Source organism: Scylla paramamosain, chromosome 31 (assembly GCF_035594125.1).
Source record: "Scylla paramamosain isolate STU-SP2022 chromosome 31, ASM3559412v1, whole genome shotgun sequence".
NCBI classification, from domain to species: domain Eukaryota; kingdom Metazoa; phylum Arthropoda; class Malacostraca; order Decapoda; family Portunidae; genus Scylla; species Scylla paramamosain.
Genome location: NC_087181.1, coordinates 5,259,619 through 5,280,291, shown reverse-complemented (window position 1 = coordinate 5,280,291; position 20,673 = coordinate 5,259,619). Strand labels below are relative to the sequence as shown.

Here is a 20,673-nt window from a genome sequence, read left to right as displayed (position 1 = left end):
AGAGAGAGAGAGAGAGAGAGAGAGAGAGAGAGAGAGAGAGAGAGAGAGAGAGAGAGAGAGAGAGAGAGAGAGAGAGAGAGAGAGAGAGAGAGAGAGAGAGAGAGAGAGAGAGAGAGAGAGAGAGAGAGAGAGAGAGAGAGAGAGAGAGAGAAACTACATGGCCACCCCAAACAAGAAAAGATAATTAAAGTGACCAACAGGTTCCCCAAAATTTATTGCAACTGCATAAATAGAGCTAAAATCATATTTCTAAGACAGCAGATAATCAATGGAATTATTCTGTATATTCCTAATATACAGAATATATATAATTGTATATAATTGTATTCCTGTATATTTGTTTTTAGTTAGGCAAATATCTTATGACTTTTCTGATCATGTGAAATAGTTTTCAATTAAAACTTTTGACTACATTTTTCCGTTTGTTTCCTTTTAAGGGTCTTTATTGTACTTATTACTTCTGTTTTGTCAGATAAAAAAATATTACAGAAAATACTTACTTCCTGGTCTGTCAGTTCCCAGAATTCTGAAGAGTCTAACTCTTGAGAAATGATGGCGAGCACAGTAGCTGTGTTCACATTATCCATCTTCTTGTTTGGAGATCCCTCATCTGTCTTCATGCATTGTCTCTTGTCTGTATTATATTTCTTCTTGGCTCTGGCAAATGTGAAGAGAATTATTAATATTTAAACATTCACAGATAAATCTGGATTAAACTTTCAAAATGATACCTAAATAATCCATGCACTATTAAATATGTATTTACCTAGTTGTGAGATACAGGATAAGAGCCACACTAGATTCATGCTGTCCCATCTCCATACTGACTTATCCAAATTTTCTTTAAATTTATGAACTGTCTTGGCACACACAGTCTCATCAATAAGTTAATTCCACACTGCTATGCTTCTGTGAGAAAAGCCATGTTCCTTAATGTCTGTTCTGCAAACACTCCTTTTCAATTTTCTTCCATGTCCTCTGGTACCTCTCGTATCTGGTATCACAAGGTCATCCTTGTCCAACTTTTCCATCCCTTCCAGTATTCTATATACTGCTATTAAATCACCTCTTTCATTTTTTCCAGTGTAGTCAGACCCAATCTCTTCAACCTCTCTATAACTATACCCTCTTAGGCTTGTAGGGATTTTTGCTGCAGCTCTCTGAATTCTTTCTAGCTTTCTGATATCCTTCTTCATACTTGGTGACCACACTAATCTTGGACATATCATTGTTATCAGTTTTTTTATCATATCTTCACCAATAAAGGTGAGTGCCATCTTGATGTTTCTCAGCATATTATATGTTTCTCCAGTGATCTTGTTAATATGCTCTGCAAACAACAGTTTATTAGAATTGGTTAATCCCAGATTTTTCTTCTGTTCTTAAAGTAATTTTCTCATTTCCCAAATAGTAGTTGTCTTCTGTTCTTTTTGCACTCTTTCCAAACTTCACCACACTGCATTTCTTGGCATTAAACTCCATGTTCCATCTCAACAACCATTCATTTATCTTAATTAAGTCTTGATTCAGACTTTCACAGTCTTTTTATTTGTTACTTTTCTCATAATCTTAGCATCATCAGCAAAAAGGCTTATGTAGCTTGTCACTCCTCTTGTCATGTCGTTTACATATACAGTAAAATCCCTTTCATCCGGCATTTGAGTATCCAGCAGCTTCAAGTATCTGGCACATTTTTCCCTGAGCCTTAAAATCAATAAAAAATCAGTGTGTACTCATAAAATCAATTAAAATTCCCACGCGAGGCATACTTTGTCCCCTCGCCACCAGAGCGCACTGCTTTGCGCCACCCGCGGCCCACTGCACTGTGTTTACTCAGTGACTCAGTCCTGCGTGTGCACTGTTTATCGCCTGACGCCTTCATAATGCTAAAGTTGTAGAAAAGAGGAAGCATGTTGTGCTTACACTTAAGCAGAAGGTAGACATTTGTTGATGATTAGAGAGAGGTGAAAGCAGACTGCAACTAATGGCAGAATATGGTGTGGGCTCATCAACTATTTATGACATTAAATCCCAAACGAAAAAGTTGCGGGATTACATGAAAGCCACTGACACCCCAAAGGCAGCGGAAAATGATCACACACTGCAGTATCATCGTGGTGAAATGATGGACAAAGTATTATACGAGTGATTCAGCTTGAAAAGATCAGAAGGAGTCACAATTACAGGCCCAATGCTACAACTGTGTGTAGGTGAGTGTGAGGTGGCAGTCTGGGTGGCGACGCACGGCACGGCGATCAGCTGATCTTTGTTGTGATAAGATGCGTGAGTGTAGGGTGGTGATTGTGGACATAATTTCACTTATATTCAAGTATCCGGCATGTCCGTGGTCCTGTGGATGCCGGATAAGAGGGATTTTACTGTATTGCAAACATAAATGGTGCTACTAATGATAATTGTAGAACTCATTTCAACTGTGATTACTGTCCTCATTTCTCTGTCTGTCAAAAAGTCAGTCATCCATTTTTAATAATGATCCTCCCAGTCCTATATTTTTCAATTTCCATATTAGCCTTTTGTATGGTACTTTATCAAATGCTTTTGTTAGGTCCAAGTATATGCAGTCAGCACGTCTGTCTGTCTCTTGCACTATGTCCATTACTTTTGAGAAGAAGCTTATCAGATTGTTACACAAGATCATCCTTCTCTAAATCTGAATTGTCTCTTTGTTATCACATTGTTGTCTTCCAGGTATTTCACCTATCTGCTCTTGATGATGATCTTTTCATAAATCTATGATGCCACACTTGATCTATACTGGTCTATGATCTAATTTGTCTTCTTTACTTCCAGTTTTGTGATTTGGGGTAATATCCACCCATTTCCAATCTTTAGGTACTCTTCCTTCCAGCAGGGTGGCACTGATTATATTGTGTATCACTTTGGCTAGTTGTGAACAGCACTCCTTTAGAATCCAGTTCAACACACCATCAGGTCCAATTGCTTTCCTTACATCCAGCTCTTCCAACAATCTCAACTTCTGATGATGATGTTATTACCTCTTTCAGACTATTCTCATTTTCTATTGTTATCTTTTCTTCCCTAAAATCATTTTCCTTAGTAAACACTGAGTGGAAGTATCTGTTGAACACTTCTGCCATCTCTACTGGGCCTCTGACTGTTTTCTTCTCCAACTTTTTACTCTGCTGATGTCTTCTTTAATCTTCAATTTTCCATTGATAAATCTATAAAACAGTTTTGGTAGATTTTTACATTCATCCACAACATTCTTTTCGTAATTCTTCAGCTCATCTCAGCGTATTTTGACATATTCGTTCCTATTTCTTATATAATTAGTCTACAAGTAAATTTTTATTTTCCCTCCACTTGTTCCATGCTTTTCTCTCTCCAGTCTAATTTTAGCACATCTCTTATTATACCAATTCTTCTTAAATATGTTCTTCATTGATTTCTTAGTGACCCATTTCTCCACTCCTTTATTATAAATATCCAGGAAGGTGGTCCACTTTTCTTCTATGTCGCCCGTTTGAAATACTTTGTTCCAATCCACTTCATCAAAATTCTTCATAACTTCTCCAAAATTTGTCTTACTATAGTTCAACCATTCTCTCTTGTGGTCTTCTTTTCTTGTACTGATGTTTTCATCCATTACTAAGAACTGAATCAATGCATAATCACCTTTTCCTATTGGGTTTTTGTGTTTTAAATCCTCTACTATGACTTGTTCCTTGGTAAAATTTGACTGAGTCTTGATGGTGTCATTTTCTCTGAATCTCGTGTCTTCTTTAATCCACTACGCAAGAATATTTGCAATAGCCAACTCCTGTAATTTGTTCCTCCATGATGACTTGCTACTTTCTGTGGTCCAACTTTCCCAAGATACCTCTTTACAATTAATGCCTAAAGACCTGAGGGGGGTGGAGGAAATTTGACTGACCACCAGGACCACAGCTTCAACTTAAAACATGTAAAATAGCCTGTTTTTACATGCTTATTTCTCTTAAACTACAATGAACAAGTGAATGAAAACTGTACTCTCCCCACAATCAACTCTTTCGAATGGCCTCATCTGGAAGTCTGTTGGTGCCATGGTTACGGAGATATCATGAGTTGAATGAGGTGGTGTCAGTGTACACTGAGTGTGGCTCAGCCCACTTGTCTGATTGGCTTGCCCCGGCTGTGGCTAGGGGAAAAAGAAAACAGGTGCTCTACATTTTCCATACACCCCCTACCTGGGTATTTTCTCTGTCCCCGTGCATTACAATAGCTGATAGTGTGGTTAGCATGGTATGAGCGTGGGGAGTGAAGGTAGGGAAATTCAGCAAGTGAGCTGAATCAGATGCCCTGGAATCACATTCCTGGCCATGACGGAGCCTAGCTGTAGACTGATAACCCTTGCTGTCTGACTTGAAATCAGTGTAGTCATAGCCCGGGCTAGCAAATTGGGCAGAAAATGGCATAATTTGGCTTTATTTTAGCAAAGACATCATTCAATGTCTCCAGTCCTATAGCGGCAGGATGATGATCAACGTCCTCAGTTCTTTAGGGGGTTAAAGTCTTCCATCACTAGTACATTTTAATTTTCTTCAAGCAACTTGGATAAACATGCCCTTGTATCTTCCAGTATTCTCTTGTATTCTCTCTCTCCCCAAGAGTTGGAATAAGGGGGAATATAAGTCACTACAGTATGTGGCATCTTCCCAGATTTCTTTTTAAGCTTACTTTCATTATTTCTGGCTCCCCCTCTCCACATGTAGTAGACTAGACTCCACCATCAAATCTTTTCCAACTAGGGGCATCACATCTCCCCCCTCCTTACTTTTTCTATTTCTCATCCAGAGGTTGTATTTTCCATCTCTAATATTTAAAATATCCACATCATTCACCAGTTTTGTTTCAACATTTCCCATGATATCCATGATACCCATGATATTCTTTTAAACAATCTTTACTTCCAACACTGCTAACATCAAACCAGTTATGTTTGCATGTGCCACTTTTAATCCTCCCCCTCTGCATTGTCCTCTCTCCTGTACCACTTTCTCACCCTCATGTCTATGGCCCTCCAACAGAACCTCTTCTTCTCCACTCCTAATCTTTCTTATTTTTTTTTTCATTTGTTTCTCTTCTTAATTCATTTATAGTGGCTCTCTCTTCTCTGGTCTTATCTTTTTTATCCATATTTGTATGTACTCTTCAACTCTGGCCAATTTCCAAGCTTTGCCTATTATTTCTTCAGCTGCTGCTTGTAATCTAAACCTTATTTTAGTGGGATGCTGTCTACCCTCAACATATCTGCCCAATCTTCAAATTTCTTCAATCTCTTCTGCCAGCTCCTTGTCTTCTTGTATTGTTTTCACCATTTTATCCACTCACCTCTTTTCCTTCTTTACCCTTTCTTGCCTCTGTGGTACACACTCCTCCTTTAAAGCAAATACCACTACAGTCTTTTTCCTATCTACTGTGTCTCTCACCAAGTTTTCTCTCTGCTTGATCACTTTAGCAACCTTTTCTGTTGGTATGCTGACATTTACCTTAGTTTGCTCTTCCACAATCCTCCTAAAGTTGATCTTCTTTTCCTTCTATTCCTTCTTCCAAATTCCCTGCTTTACATTTAACTCATCAACCTTGTCTTCATGCTCCATTGTTTTCTTCTCATATAGTGCTAATTTTGTGTGTAAATCATCATACACACCTTTCTAAACTCCCTTCTCAGTAATCAAAATTTCAACCATTCTTTCCATCTTTTCCATCCTTACTTACATCTCTCGCATTTCACTCTCCAGCTCAATAAAACTTCTTCCCAACAAGCTCTCTCCAGTTCTTCTCTCATCCCCACCAAAACCAGAAAAATCCCAGTCTTTCCTTCAGAACAGTCCCCGTTGGAGGTGTAGGGGCTGAGGTTCCCTGCTCATTATGGCAGTCATCACACTTTCCCTAAAACTTTTTTGGAGACAGGACAGCAGCAAGTAACACTAGTGTGACTCCCACCACCAAGGACAGCTCTCAGTGATGTAAACAGCAGGATATTAGCAGCAGCATCTGTTGTTATCCTCACACATCTATTGAGTGTGTGTGTGTGTGTGTGTATGAATACCGAGAGGTGAAAGACATAACTAAGAATGACCATGGCAAAATACTTGTGAATGTGTGCAACAATAATAAAATGGTGATTGTTAACCACTTAAAAACAGGTAATAAGGTTGTAGGAGGTGGTTTGTTATCTAGACGAAAGGATGGGTGGATTTCCGAGATTGATTTGTGTTTAGTAAAGGAAAATGCTGTAGATTTGATTGAAGGACTTGTAGTGAATCAAGAGATAGGAAGATCAGACCATGCACCTCTGAGTGTTAACCTAGACAGTGGAGTGTGTGCGCCAGCCAGAGAACTGTTAGCTAGGTCAGTAGACTTGGATAACTCATGCTACCATCAGTCACAGCATAAACTACGTAAGAGTGTATGTCACAAGAAAGTGAATTTAGAGAGCATGGCAAATGAATTACATAGCCTTGCTGTGCCACAAGTGAACACAACTGAGGATATAGAAGCAGTGTTAGAAGCAGGATTCTCCACCATTATGGAGTGCGCACGGAGACATACGGTGCGGGGTTTGGGTCGCACTCAGGCGTGGGATGAAACTCAACAGAGGTGGAAAAGATTGCTTGATGAAAATGACTGTAAGACGATTTGGAAGTCAATTAATTGGAAAGGAAAACTACAATATGAGGATATGGAAAAGCCTTCAGAACTTAATTTTCAAGAACATTTTGAAAAGTTGCTGAATCCATCTAGTGAGCAACCGATTGCCGATAGTGTGTTACATGTTGATGATTTGGAAAATATGCCATATATACCAATTTTAGACGATCCTTTTTCTATGACTGAACTTGACGATGCACTGAATGTTACGAAGAACAAAAGTTATATAGGATTATCCCAGGCCATGATTAAGGTGTTTGATGTAACATGGAAGTTATTTATCTTGAATGTGTTTAATGTAGTGTTCACTCAAATATGTTACCCCCTGTTATGGTGTTACAACAAGCTAATTGTATTATTTAAGTCAGGTAATCGTATGATTTGTGGTAATTATAGAGGAATCACTATAATGGATAACCTAGCTAAAGTTTATGACACTATGATATTGAATAGATTGAAATTATGGTGGAACATCGACAAGTGTCAAGCGGGAGCACAAAAACAGAGAGGCTGTGTTGAACAGATTATTGCTTTGAGGTTACTCTGTGACTATGTTATGTACAAGAAGAGAAAACTGTATGTCCTGTTTATAGATTTTAGTAAGGCATACGATCGGGTCCCCAGAGGAAAACTCATAGATGCTTTAAAAGAGCGTGGATGTGGTAAGGTAATGATTAGAGCCATTAAAGCTATGTATACCTGTACTAGAAATATTATGAAATCTGCAATCATTGAATCATCTGTTGGTGTTCGTCAAGGGCCCCGACCAGTTGTCTGCTTTTTACTTTGTATATTGACCATATGGTAAAGATGCTGAAAAACGAAATAGCAGCAGACGATTTTTTAGGAAGTTTACATACAATGCTGTTAATGGATGATGCAGTGATCGTTGCAACAAGTAGAGAAATGTGTGAAAAGAAAATGAACATCGTGTTACGTTATTGTAGTGAATACGGAATGCTTATCAATGAGAAGAAAACAAAATTTTTTGTGGTAAACGGTGATGATAGAGACAAACATGACTTAAAGGTGGGTGAGGTGGTAGTGAACTATGCTGCCAGGTACTTGTACCTCGGTGCCTGGTTCACAGACACTGCCAGAATGGACGATGTAATTAACATGCACCAAACAATGAGTGAAGCGACACTGAACAAATTTTCTATTTTTTGTGCAGCAAATACATTAATGCCATTTATATTGAAGAAAAAGGTTTTTGATGCTGCCGTGACGTCAGCCTTACTGTACAGTTGTGAGTCGTGGCTGACAAACAAGACTAAGAACTTAGAAAGACAATACAACAGTTTAGTAAAGTGTTTATTAGGTTTGAGAAAAAATACCAGCATAAATTTATGTATGGTTGAAAGCGGCATTTTACCTGTAATAGAATTAGTAAAGCGAAGGAGGAAAAACTTCTTAAAATCTAAGTTGGAGGTCATAGATATGGAACAACCTTTTTATATTGTGTATGACCTTTGCAGGAGAGAAAACACACCTGGATATAGATTCCTTAATAGAGAAATATCCCTGATATCAGATAATGACCCCATGGAAAAATTGAGAAATATTTTGAGGAACACACCGAACAGTGCCACTAAGATCCGGACATATGTGAATGACTTTAACCCGACACTGACAGTTCACAATATTTATAAGACTGATAAGTATGTGCCCGATTACCAGCGAGAGGCATTCACAAGACTGAGATTAATGTCACACAATCTAAGAATTGAAACAGGCAGGTGGAGTCGAACGCCAACTGAGCAGAGAGTATGTTTGTGCGACGGTGTTCATGTTCAAACCGAAAAACATGTGTTGTTAGAGTGCACAATGACTGCTGATTTGTGTAATAGTTATCAAATGCTCAGATTTGGCGATATAAATGACATAATGGAAGAGAATATCTATATACAGGAAGTGTGTAGCTATATTTTTGAAGTACTGAGTATATACGTATAATATGTAAGAATCACCTCTACATCAAATGCATGTTTGTTACTTTTCATGGACAAAAGTACTTGTACAATTATTTGTTCTTCGTTTATTTTGTAAAAGGATTCTTTTGTCAATAAACAACTAACTAACTAACTATTTACCTAGTTGTATTTACTACCTATTTGTGTTTTACAGGAAAAGAGCTATGCTCATGCTGTCCTGTCTCCATATCTATAAGCATCCAGCTTAACTTTAAATTAACGAATATTTGTTGCTTGTACCACTGTTTCATCTAAGTTGTTCCATATTTCTATGCTTCTATTTGGGAAACCACATTTCTTGACATCTCTTCTACTTGCTGTTTTCCTCAATTTCACTCCATGTCCTCTTGTATCTCTTGAGTCCCACACAAATAAGTCTTCTTTGTCAACTTGATCCTTACCCTTTAAAGCTCTGTATATAGCAATCAGGTCCCCTCTTTCTCTTCTCTCTTGTAATGATGGAAGCTTCAATCTCCTTAATCTTTCTTCATTGGTTAAATCTCTCAAACTTGGTACCAGTTTGGTTGCAGCTCTCTGGATCCTTTCTGTTTTCCTTATTTCCTTTTTATCATGGGGTGACCAAACAGTTTTGGTTGAATCACATATTCCATCAACTTTTTCATCATCTCTTCATCCATGTAAGCACTTGCCCCCTTTCATCTTTCTTAGTAACTCATAGGTTTCCCCAACATGTTGTTTACATGTTTTTCTGGCGATAAATTATCACTTATTGTAATTCCCAAGTCTTTTTTTTCTTTGGTTTTCTTAATTTCCACTTCTCCCATAGTGTAGGACCTTGTCAATCTTCTTTTGCTTTTTCCTAATTCTATCACCTTGCATTTCTTTGCATTAAATTCCATTTCCCATTTCTTACTTCATTTATATATCTTATTTAGATCTTTCTGTAATATTTCACAATTCATATTGTTTTCCACTCTTTTCAATAATTTTGCATCGTCTGCAAACATATTTATATAACTGTCAACCTCATCCACCATATTGTTGACATACGCCAGAAACATTACGGGGGCTAAACAGCCCCCAAGAGTTATACATCCTTATAAATTCATCCCATTTTTCCTGAACATCTGCATCTTCGGAGTCTTTCCAGTCCATGGCAGCAAATTATTTTTTTTTTATTTTTGAAAATCAGCTTTACTATATTTAAATCTTTTCACCTTATAATTTTCATCAATGATTACATTTTCATTTTTCAGATTAAATTCCATCAACACATGATCACTTTTACCTAGGGGGCTATCATAGTGTATAGTTTCAATAATTTCCATGTCCTTGGTAAACACTAAATCAAGTCTTGATGGTTTATCTCTTCCACTAAATCTGGTATCACAATCAACCCATTGAATCATCAAGTTTTTCGCCGCCTAGTTTAACAGTCTATTACTCCATGAGCTCTCGCTTCCAGTAGTTGTCAATGTCTCCCAATTTATCTCCTTACAATTAAAATCACCAACAATAACTATATCACTACTTTCCTTCACTATTTTTTCAAGACCTTTCAACACATCTACCAACATCTCTTCTTGCTCTTGTTTTTGCCAAGCATTGGTCATAGGTGGCACATGCACTCTTACATAATTCATTATCCTTCCATTTCCACTTCTAATCATGACTTGTAGAACTTCAGACATGTCTTCACTTTTATTACCTTCTCCACTTTGCCACATTTTTTTTTATCAGAATTGTCACTCCACCTCCTCCCTTGTCACTTCTATTTTTCATCCATAAATCATATTTATTATCACCAATGTCAGAAGTTCCCCATTCATTTTTCCATTTTGTCTCACATAATACAGCAACATCTGGTGTGGTTCTGTTTAATAACTCATTTAATTCCATCTTTGTTGACATTAATCCATTTACATTAGTATAACATACCTTACTTACAGCTTGATGTACCATTTCTTTATCCTTATATCTCTTACTCTTCAGAAGACTTCTCCACCTCCATTCGTTTTTGTTTTTTTTTTTGTTTAGCCTCATTTACCAGCTCCTTTTGCTTCAACCTTTCAGTCTCATCCATATCCCTGTTTATCCATACATTCTTATATTCTTCATCTCCAGGCAATCTCCAAGACCCATTAATTACTTCCTCTGCTTGTACCTGTGTTGCAAACCTTATTCTTATGGGTCTCATTTTTTCTTCTTCATGTATCCCAATTCTATGGACTCTTCCACTTACTTTAATACCTGACTGTCTTCACCTGTCACTTTCTTCAGTAACTTATTCAACAGGTTCTTTTCCTTTTCCTCTCTTTTAATTCTGCTTACTATTTTCTTTTCCTTTAATCCAAATACAATTACTTGTTTATATTTTTCTACAGTGTCTCACTAACTTTTTCTCTTACCACTTTCTGTCAGATTTTGTTTCTCATTTTCTTGTTGTTTTATTATTTTCTTTAGTGTTTCTTCTTCAAATATAAATTCATTTAACCACTTATTTTGTCTCATTTCCACATCCTTTACACTTGCCTTCATTTCCTCATTTTCTTTCAGAACAGTTTCTACTTTTTCCTTTATTTGTTTCCTTAAACAGTCATTTTCCACCTTTAACTTCTCATTTTTATTTTCCATCTCCATCAGCTTTGCCATAATAATCACCAATTCCTCACCTGTCACCTTTTGGTGTCCCTCCAATGTCTTTATTCTCTTCACTAACTTGTCCATCAATTTTTCCATATATAAAATTTTTCTATACTGCAATCTATAATATAGTTATCTTTCTTCACCAGTAAAACCTTCAAAGGACTCCCATTCTTTTGGGATGTCGCCCTATGCCATTTTGTCCAAAGTGTAAACAAACCAACCAAACTCTCCTAGAGACAGGATAACTATACTCATGTACTATTTCTCCCCTCCCTATTTACCACCTAGGTATTCCTGGGTCTTCATATCATAAACTTGTTCCACCATGAGTGATTTGTGTTATTCCTTCCTTCTATATGTAGAGCACTAGGAAACACGTCCTGTCAGCTCTGCCACCACCGTTTGTGTGTGTGTGTGTGTGTGTGTGTGTGTGTGTGTGTATTTACCTAGTTGTATAATACAGGGTTCAAGCAGGGCTCATAGTGTCCTGTCTCCATATCTATATTTATCCAGAATTTCCATAAATTTCTGCATGTTAGGTGCTGTAAACAACCTCCTCATTTAGACCATTCTAGATATCCACAGTTCTATGTGGAAAATTGTACTTCTTGATGTCCCTCAGGCACTGACTAATCCTGATCTTCTTTGGGTGCTTCATCATCTTCCAGCAACACCAAGTCCTGCTTATCTATCTTCTCAGTGTGGTTAACTATTTTGTACATCATTAGATCTCCTCTTTCACTTCTAACTTGCAAAGTTGACAGTCCCATTTCCTTTAACCTCTCTTCATATGTTAGGTCTTTCAGCTCCAGTACCATCCTTGTAGCTGCCCTCTGAATTCTTTCCAAATTCTTTATGTCTTTCTTCACATGCAAAGACCACACCACTGCTGTATATTCTAGCCTGGGACATAGCATAGTGGCTATAATTTTTTCATAATAGTCTTATCCATGTAATGAAATGCCACCCTAATATTTGTTAACATCCTGTACGTCAAGCCAGATATCTCACTTATATGCTGTTCTGGGGTCAGGGTATCTTGAAAAAAAAAAAAAAAAAAAAAAAAAAAAAAAAAAAAAAAAAAAACAATCCTAGGTCTTTTTCCTCCTTGCTCCTCATTATTACTTCCTCCCCCATTTTATAGTCCCATGAAGGTCTTCTCTTACTCTTTCCCAATTCCATCACATGGCATTTCTTAGCAGTGAATACGTTTCCACTTCTTGCTCCACCCATAAATCTTGTCAATATCTCTTTGCAACTCCATACAATCAATGTGGCTCTTTAACAATTTTGCATCATCAGCAAACAGATTAATATAACTGGTCAAACTCTCCTGCATATCACTGATGTATATTTGGTACATAATGGGTGCTAACACTGACCCCTGTGGTACTCCACTTGTTACATTACTCCAACATGAACAGGTGTCCCTGATCACTGTTCTCATTTCTCTATCCTTTAAGCAGTCTCTCATTCATTTTAGCATTGTCCCTTTCAGTCCTTTTATATGTTTAATCTTCCACAATAGTCTTTTATGTGGAACTTTATCAAAAGCTTTTTTTGATGTCCAAGTACACTGCATCTACCCACCCATCTTTGTTTTGTACTTCATCTATTACTCTTGTATAGAAATTTAGAAAATTTGTCACACATGACCTTCCTATTCTGAAACCAAATTGACTATTTGTTATAACTTCATTCTCTTCCAAATATTTCATCCACTTTTCCTTCATCCCCACAACACTAGTTAGTGACACTGGTCTATAATTTAGTGGCTCAGTCCTCTTTCCTCCTTTGTGTATTGGCACTATAATTGCTCTCTTCCACTCTCTTGGTACTCTTCCCTCTATCAGCAAGCTGTTAATCACATCCCAAATTGGCTCCACTACTTGTTTTCTACATTCCTTTAGTGTCCAACCTGACACTCCATCAGGCCCCATTGCTTTCCTGACACCCAACTTCTCTAACAATTTGCCAATTTCATGTTTTTGCACCAAGACTTCCTGTAACCCCCCTGCCTTACCTCCTCATTTGGTTCTGCAAAATACACTTCCACACTGAACACAGACCTGAAACTCTCATTCATAATTTCACTCATCTCTTCTGCTGTTTGATATATCCTTCCTTCCTTTACTATCTTGTTAATGGTCTCTCTGCTTGTCATCTTTCCATTGATATATATGTAAAAAGGCTTAGGCTCTTCTTCACATTTCTTTACCACATCCTTTTCAAACTGTTTCTCCTCCTCTCTTCTTATTCTAATATACTCATTCCTTGTTTCCTTATACTGCTCTCTATTATTTTAATTTCTTTTGTTTCTTCAGTTTCTTCCAAGCTATATCCTTTCTCTTCTTAGCTTCTGCATATCTGGCATTATACCAGATATGTTTGCTCCTCCTTACTTTATATACAGATACATACTTCTGCACACCATCATTGTACTTTTTCAGGAATGTTTCATATTTCTCTTGCATTGTCTTGCCTTCCATAAGTCTCTTCCAATCAATACTTCAAAAGAATTTTCTTAACTGTAAAATTTGTCTTTGCATGATTTAGTCTCCCATTTTTATAATCCTCCTTACATGGTAGAACCTCCCAATTTTGCAGTACCACTTCTGAAACCACATGGTCACTTTTTCCCATTGGGCTTAAGTATTTAATGGTTGGACTGAGCTCTGTTTTTTTTTTTTTTTTTTGTGAATACCAGGTCTAACATAGATGGCTCCTCCTCCCCTCTGTATCTTGTAAATTCCTCCACCCATTGGTCCATTGCATTCACCATAGTTAACTGTAGCATTTCTTCACTCCACAGTCCAGCATTTCCATTAACTTCCATCTCCTCCCGGCTTACATTTTTGCAGTTAAAGTCTCCCACTAGTAGTATTTTACTGTCCTTCCTTATCATGTTGTCTAGGCACTTCAACACTTCCTTTTGCACTTCCTTGTGACCCCCCAGCCTCCATACATTAATATGATCCTCCTCCTTTCTCTCCCACTGGTCCTGATTGTTATACCTATGATCTCCACCATGCCATCTCCATATTGCACTTCTTCCACATTTATATCATCTCTAACCATTATCAGTACTCCTCTTCCTCCTTTTTCCTTTTCTATCTCTCCTCCAATAATTATATCATTCTTCCTTAAAGCTTAAATGGACTTCCTCTTTTAACTATGTCTCAGTTAGGCACAACACATCTGGTCCATTTTCCTTTAAGTAATCTGACTTTCAGTATACCTAAAAGTAACCTGTCTATGTTTGTATACATTACTCTTAATGTACTACTTCTTCCACCACATGCAATTTGTCTGTCTGCAGCTGTGTTTCTTTCAGTTCTTGTTCCCTTTTCCGAATATAACATTTCCTTATGTGTATCTAGTACCCTTCAATAAAATTTCCTCTTCTCAGTCTCTGTTCTTCTATTTTTTTTTTCTTAGTTTCATTTCTCAGATCCCTCTCTTTTTCCCTTTCTTCCAAGTTCATATATCTTTTACCAAAATATTCTTGTATTCTGAACTTTCAGCCAGCTTCCTGGTTCTCACTAGGATCTCCTCTACTGCAACTTGGGATCTCATTCTCACTTTCAATGGCCTTTTACCTCTTCACTATATTTTCCAATTGTATATGCTTCTTCCACTTCTTGTTCCAGTCCCTGTACCTCATCTTGGACCATTGTAATGATTTTCCTTACCAACTCCTTCTCTTCTCTCTCTCTGACAGACTTTACTGTGTTTTTCTTCTCTTGCACCCCAAAAAAGACCACACATTTCTTTCTCACCAAAGCCTCCTTTTCTTTAATTACCTGAATTAGTGTCCTTGGTCTTTTCCTGTATTTGTTTTTTAACCACCTCTGTGAAGCTAACTTTTTCATCCTTATGTTCTTTCTTCAAGGTATTTCTCAGTTTCTCCAGTTTGGTTTCACATACCACCCCTTCCACTTTTCCTGCACTATCCTCCACCTTTTCTTGCAGCCCCTGCAGGGTTACTTCATATTCATTACACTTAGTCTTGAGTATCTCATTTTCTTTCTTTAGTTCTTCCATTGCCTCTTTCATCTCATTGTTTATCTTTAGAGTGCTCTCACATTCACTATACTTCTTTCTCAATTCTTTGATTTCCATAAGTTTGTCCTGCTTCTCCAGAATGCCAGAGATCAGTTCCCTCATGCACCTCATTTCTTTCTCTACGCTGATTATCTTCCTCATACTTCCATTCTCTTCTTTGAATCCTGAAAAATCCCTTTCTCCATTTGCTTCCATCAATTGTCTCAAGCCCACAGGGGTTTCAATAAAATGTGCCTTCTATCTCACCTCCTCACTCGGTTTGTTTACAAACATCACTATCAGTGAAGCCACCTAGATCTTCCTTTCCTTTCATTTCTTTTAACCTCAAAATACTCCTTTATGTATTAAATTTGGAGACAAGACACTCTGTAACTCCCTCTCACCCCTGCATATACATTACTAGGCCTCATTGTTTTGTCTAGATCCAGTAGCTTTATCTTCAGGAGCTTAACCACCTGCATCTGAACAGCTGGCTGGTGCACGTTTGTGTGTCTGTGTGTGTGTGTGTATTTACCTAGTTATATTTACCTAGTTGTGCTTTATGGGAAAAGAGCTATGCTCGTGCTGTCCCATCTCCATATCTTTTAATATCCAACTTAGTCTTGAATCCATGTATACTTTCTGCATTTACTATCTCCTCATCCAGACCGTTCCATACATCAATACTTCTATATGGGAAACTACACTTTTTGACATCTCTTCTACAAGCACTCCTTTTCAGCCTTTTTCCATGTCCTCTAGTGTCCTGTGTATCCCAGACCATTAAGTCACTCCTGTCCACTTCCTTTACTTCCTCATATGTTTTATATATTGCAATCAAGTCTCCCCTTTCTCTCCTCTTTTCCAACGTTGGTAGATGTATCCTTGCCAGTCTCTCTTCATATGACAAGTCCCTGATACTTGGTACCTTCTTCGTAGCTGCTCTCTGAACTCTCTCCAACTTCCTTATATCCTTTTTCTTGTATGGCGACCATACTACTGCTGCATATTCTAGTCTAGGTCTTATCAGCGACACGATCATCTTCCTGACTATCTCTTCATCCATATATGCAAAGGCCTGCCTTATTCTTCTCAGCAAGTTATAGGTTTCTCCTGTAATTTTGCTAATGTGTTTCTCCAGGGTCAGGTTCCCAGTCACTGTAACACCAAGATCCTTTTCCTCTTCTGCTCCACTCAACCTTACACATTCAACACATAATTTCCTTTTACTCTTCTTGTGTGTGTGTGTGTGTGTGTGTGTGTGTGTGTGTGTGTGTGTGTGTGTGTGTGTGTGTGTGTGTGTGTGTGTTTGTGTTTGTGTATATAAGAAAGTGCAGCTGATGTTTGAAAACCTATTTGGAGTACCACTTATGCCACCCATCTGACATGCCTGGACAGACTACATAAGAAAATCATCAGAATTATCACAAAAAGTTCTTATCTCGAATACACCACTCCTCTATTTAAAAACACAAAAATTCTTAAACTGCAAGATATAACTAAACTTTCAATTGCAAATTGTATGTACAAAAATCAGATCAGTGCCTCACTTCCTTTTTATAAATATCCTACATGACATAGAGAACAGCTTTGCCTTCCATCCCATCGCTTTACACTCTTCCAACACTCTACCATGTACTTAGGACCTTTAATATGGAATTCTCTTCCTCAGTATATTAAGAATGCTCCCTCTCTCTACAATTTTAAAAACAAACTTAAGTGTCATCTGTTGGATTCTTATTAATTCTTATATGACAAGATTGCCTTTTTTTCCTTCAGTTCAACCTAATATCATCTTTCCTCCTTATATAGTACTGTGTGTTGTATCGTATTAAATTTGTTCTACGAGTACATTGTGTGTTTTTCTTTTCCTGTTTATATATTCATTTATTTATTTATTCATTATTATTTTTTGTCTATTATTGTGTATTGATTTTGCTTTGTTTCTTTTAGTTTATATTCTACTTTCATTATAAATTCTAGTTGTGTTTAGTAGTCTGTAATTTGTATGTTTAATACTTCATTAATTTTTCTCAACCATTATTGTTTCTATTATTATTATTATTGTTTGTTATTATTAAGATTTTTATTATTTTGTGCTTGAAAACCTTATGCTTATAAAAAGGCTGGCCTAATATTAATGTATACATAAAACATATTATGTACTGACTTTATTGGCTATTAATAAATGTTTATATATATATATATATATATATATATATATATATATATATATATATATATATATATATATATATATATATATATATATATATATATATATATATATATATATATATATATATATATATATATATATATATATATATATATATATATATATATATATATATATATATATATATATATATATATATATATATATATATATATATATATATATATATATATATATATATATATATATATATATATATATATATATATATATATATATATATATATATATATATATATATATATATATATAAAGTACATGAATAAATGTGAATGGGTGTAGTGAGACATGCTCATCCCTTCCTTGAACTTGTAAAAGGTATTAGTCTTGTTTGTGCCCATGGATCTTGTGCCTAAGAAGTCAGACAACCTGTAAGGTGTCTGCTGGAGGCCAGGGTGCTGGCCTAAAAAGGATCCAGGAGGTAGCTGGCTGTGAGGACTCTCTGCTGAGAGAGAGAGAGAGAGAGAGAGAGAGAGAGAGAGAGAGAGAGAGAGAGAGAGAGAGAGAGAGAGAGAGAGAGAGAGAGAGAGAGAGAGAGAGAGAGAGAGAGAGAGAGAGAGAGAGAGAGAGAGAGAGAGAGAGAGAGAGAGAGAGAGAGAGAGAGAGAGAGAGAGAGAGAGAGAGAGTGGGGTGGCTGGAGAAGCCTCCGAGAGGTTTCTGCTGTGGTACCAGAGTCCCAACCTGAGGAAAAACTGAGCAGAGGAAAATATCCTGCTGACGGTGGGGATTACCTGCTGCTGGAGAGTTTAGCTGGGCAAGAGTCAGCAATAAGACAATGCAGAAACAGAGAGAGAAAAAAAAAAAAATCAGTTTGGATGGTGAGTATGACTTTTGTCATGGGCATGACTTTTGTCTTTTTGACAGTGCCAGTAGGTGGTTGGATAGGAAAGGACTGCAGATAATGGTGTTGCACCTAGCCAGCAAATGACACGTGCCAAGCATATCTTCGCTGGGTCATGGTGGACTCTATATAGACACACTGGCTGGCCATACTTTTGTAGTAATTGATAACAAACCACATAGCTGAACCTCCAAACCAATGTTGGTTTCTTTCCACTCTGTATGAGCATAACGATGACAACAACAATAATAACAATAGTGTGTGTGTGTGTGTGTGTGTGTGTGTGTGTGTGTGTGTGTGTGTGTGTGTGTGTGTGTGTGTGTGTGTGTGCACGTGTGTGTCATCATGGTGCGTGCTGGGCTATCAGCAAGGAGAGAGAGTTCCTTGGCTATCAGCAACAGATTCGACATTTGAAGAGTTTTCTAAACAACATTTTGGAATCATAGTGATAATAATAATAAAATATAATAATTACAATAAAAGAATAAGAATAAGAAGAAGAGGAAGAAGGAGAAGAAGAAGAATAATAAAAACATAGAGAAGATTGAGACATAATAGATAACTAATAAAAAGCAGAACAATGACAATAATACGAATAAAAACAAAGCAATAATAAGAAAGATAGAGTACTGGAGGGTCTGTGCACTAAATCCCGCTTAAAGTTCCATAACACATAAACAGAGTGGAAATGACGGGACTAAGTTCAAATTTTCCCGCCAGTACCCTTCCACTGTTCTGTGTGCACCAGAGAGAACAAAGCATTGTGTCTTCCACCGTAACTGAGGTAGGTGGAGTTCCGCTAACTGTTTCGATAGCACACATGAATGTCAGTGTTAGTCACTGCCACCTATTTTGATACAAAACTAACATAGCTTGTCAATGAATTTATTGTTATAATGCATGATTGTCAAATGGTTGAGGATAAACATGTCTAGCCTCAACAAATAAGGGATTGTGTGGGGTAGCACATAAATGCCATAAATGCCCTTAGTGTGTAGTGCGCCAACCAGGGTAGGGCATTATCAGGCTAGTGTGCTTACTTTATTTTTGTCTTCTCCTTCTAGATTATCTGCGTTTTCAATATGTTTTATGTTATTGTGGAAAACATAAACGAGTTTCTACACACAAGCAGTTTTGACTTGAAAAGCAGAAAATGACAGGAAAGGATAATAATTTTGGGAAAAAAAGAAAGAGGAAGTATTATATTGAAGCATACATGTTAAATTGCATTCTTGCTCTGCACCTTTTCAACAGTCTTTGCTGAAATGGCATCAACCCAACGCTACACACAGGAGCAAGTGGAGAGAGCTGTGGAGCTGGTGAGGTCCAAACAGATGCCCTTGAATGGTGCCTCCAAAGATTTTAGGATCCCCTACGCCACTCTTGGGGACAAGGTTAGAGGCAGAAGATCTAAGCAAGCTGCTTCCAAAACAGTACTGTTAAAGGAGGAGAAGAAGCTGGTAGACTGTCTAGTTGAGGTGTCTCAACAAGGTTTTTGACGAACCAAAGTCGACCTCAAGGACATGGTGGATCAGCCTTGAAGCTAGGAGAGCAAAGACTGTCTTCAAAGACAACTGCCCTGGAAAGGACTGGATGCAAGCCTTTTTCAAGAGGCACCTAGAGATACAGAAAAGAATGGGGCAACCACCTGGCTGTGAGAGAGCAGTCATAACAAAGGATGCTCTAGGTGAATGGTTTCAGCAAATGAAACATTACCTGGACACCATCGATCCCACTTTGTTGAGCTCTCCTGACAGGATCTTTAATGCTGATGAAAGTGGTTTTAACATTTCTCCAGAGAAAAAGGAAAATCATCAGTAAGACAGGAGCTAAACTCCTCTACTCCATCACAAGTGGCACACGGCAGCAGGTGACAATGTTGGCCTTCTCCTTTGCCATGGGGCAGTACCTTCCACCGCTGCTGATCTTCCCCTACACCAGGGATCTTCGCTTCAATGTGTTGGAAAGGTTTGAAGAGGCTTTTTACCAAAAAAAAACTCCAAATGGGTGGATCACTGAGGTGGTGTTTCTTACCTTTTTGAGGGACATCTTCATTACCAAATTGGGAGAAAAGCGACCAGTGGTGTTGGAGAAAACCTTACAGCCTGCCCCACAGTTTGTCTTCCACATCCCAGCCTGCCCAACAGTTCCTGCCTTCCATATCCCACCCTGCCCCATAGTCCCTGCCTTCCACATGCCAAAATTCCAAAATGATTGGCAATTACCTCACACTGCCCTCATTCCAGAAGAAAAAGGGATTGAAAAAGACCACCACAGCATTGCCATCCTCA

The 20,673-nt window shown here is 37.6% G+C and overlaps 1 protein-coding gene across 9 annotated transcripts in view; it reads right to left on the bottom strand.

Moving 5' to 3' along the window:
• The window catches only part of LOC135116409 (mitochondrial inner membrane protease subunit 1-like), a 387,804-nt gene that overhangs the window by 121,361 nt on the left and 245,770 nt on the right, over positions 1–20,673 (bottom strand). For 5 of the 9 annotated variants that reach the window (XR_010276301.1, XR_010276300.1, XM_064033853.1 and 2 more), the window contains one exon: positions 501–657. Coding sequence is in view for 3 of the 9 variants with exons in the window: in XM_064033858.1 (XP_063889928.1) it covers positions 640–657 (18 nt within the window). In the remaining 6 variants the exon portion in view is untranslated. Of the gene's footprint in view, positions 1–500; positions 658–11,284; positions 11,439–20,673 lie in introns of those variants that run through there. The other 4 variants (XM_064033858.1, XM_064033857.1, XM_064033856.1 and 1 more) reach the window with 2 other exon arrangements.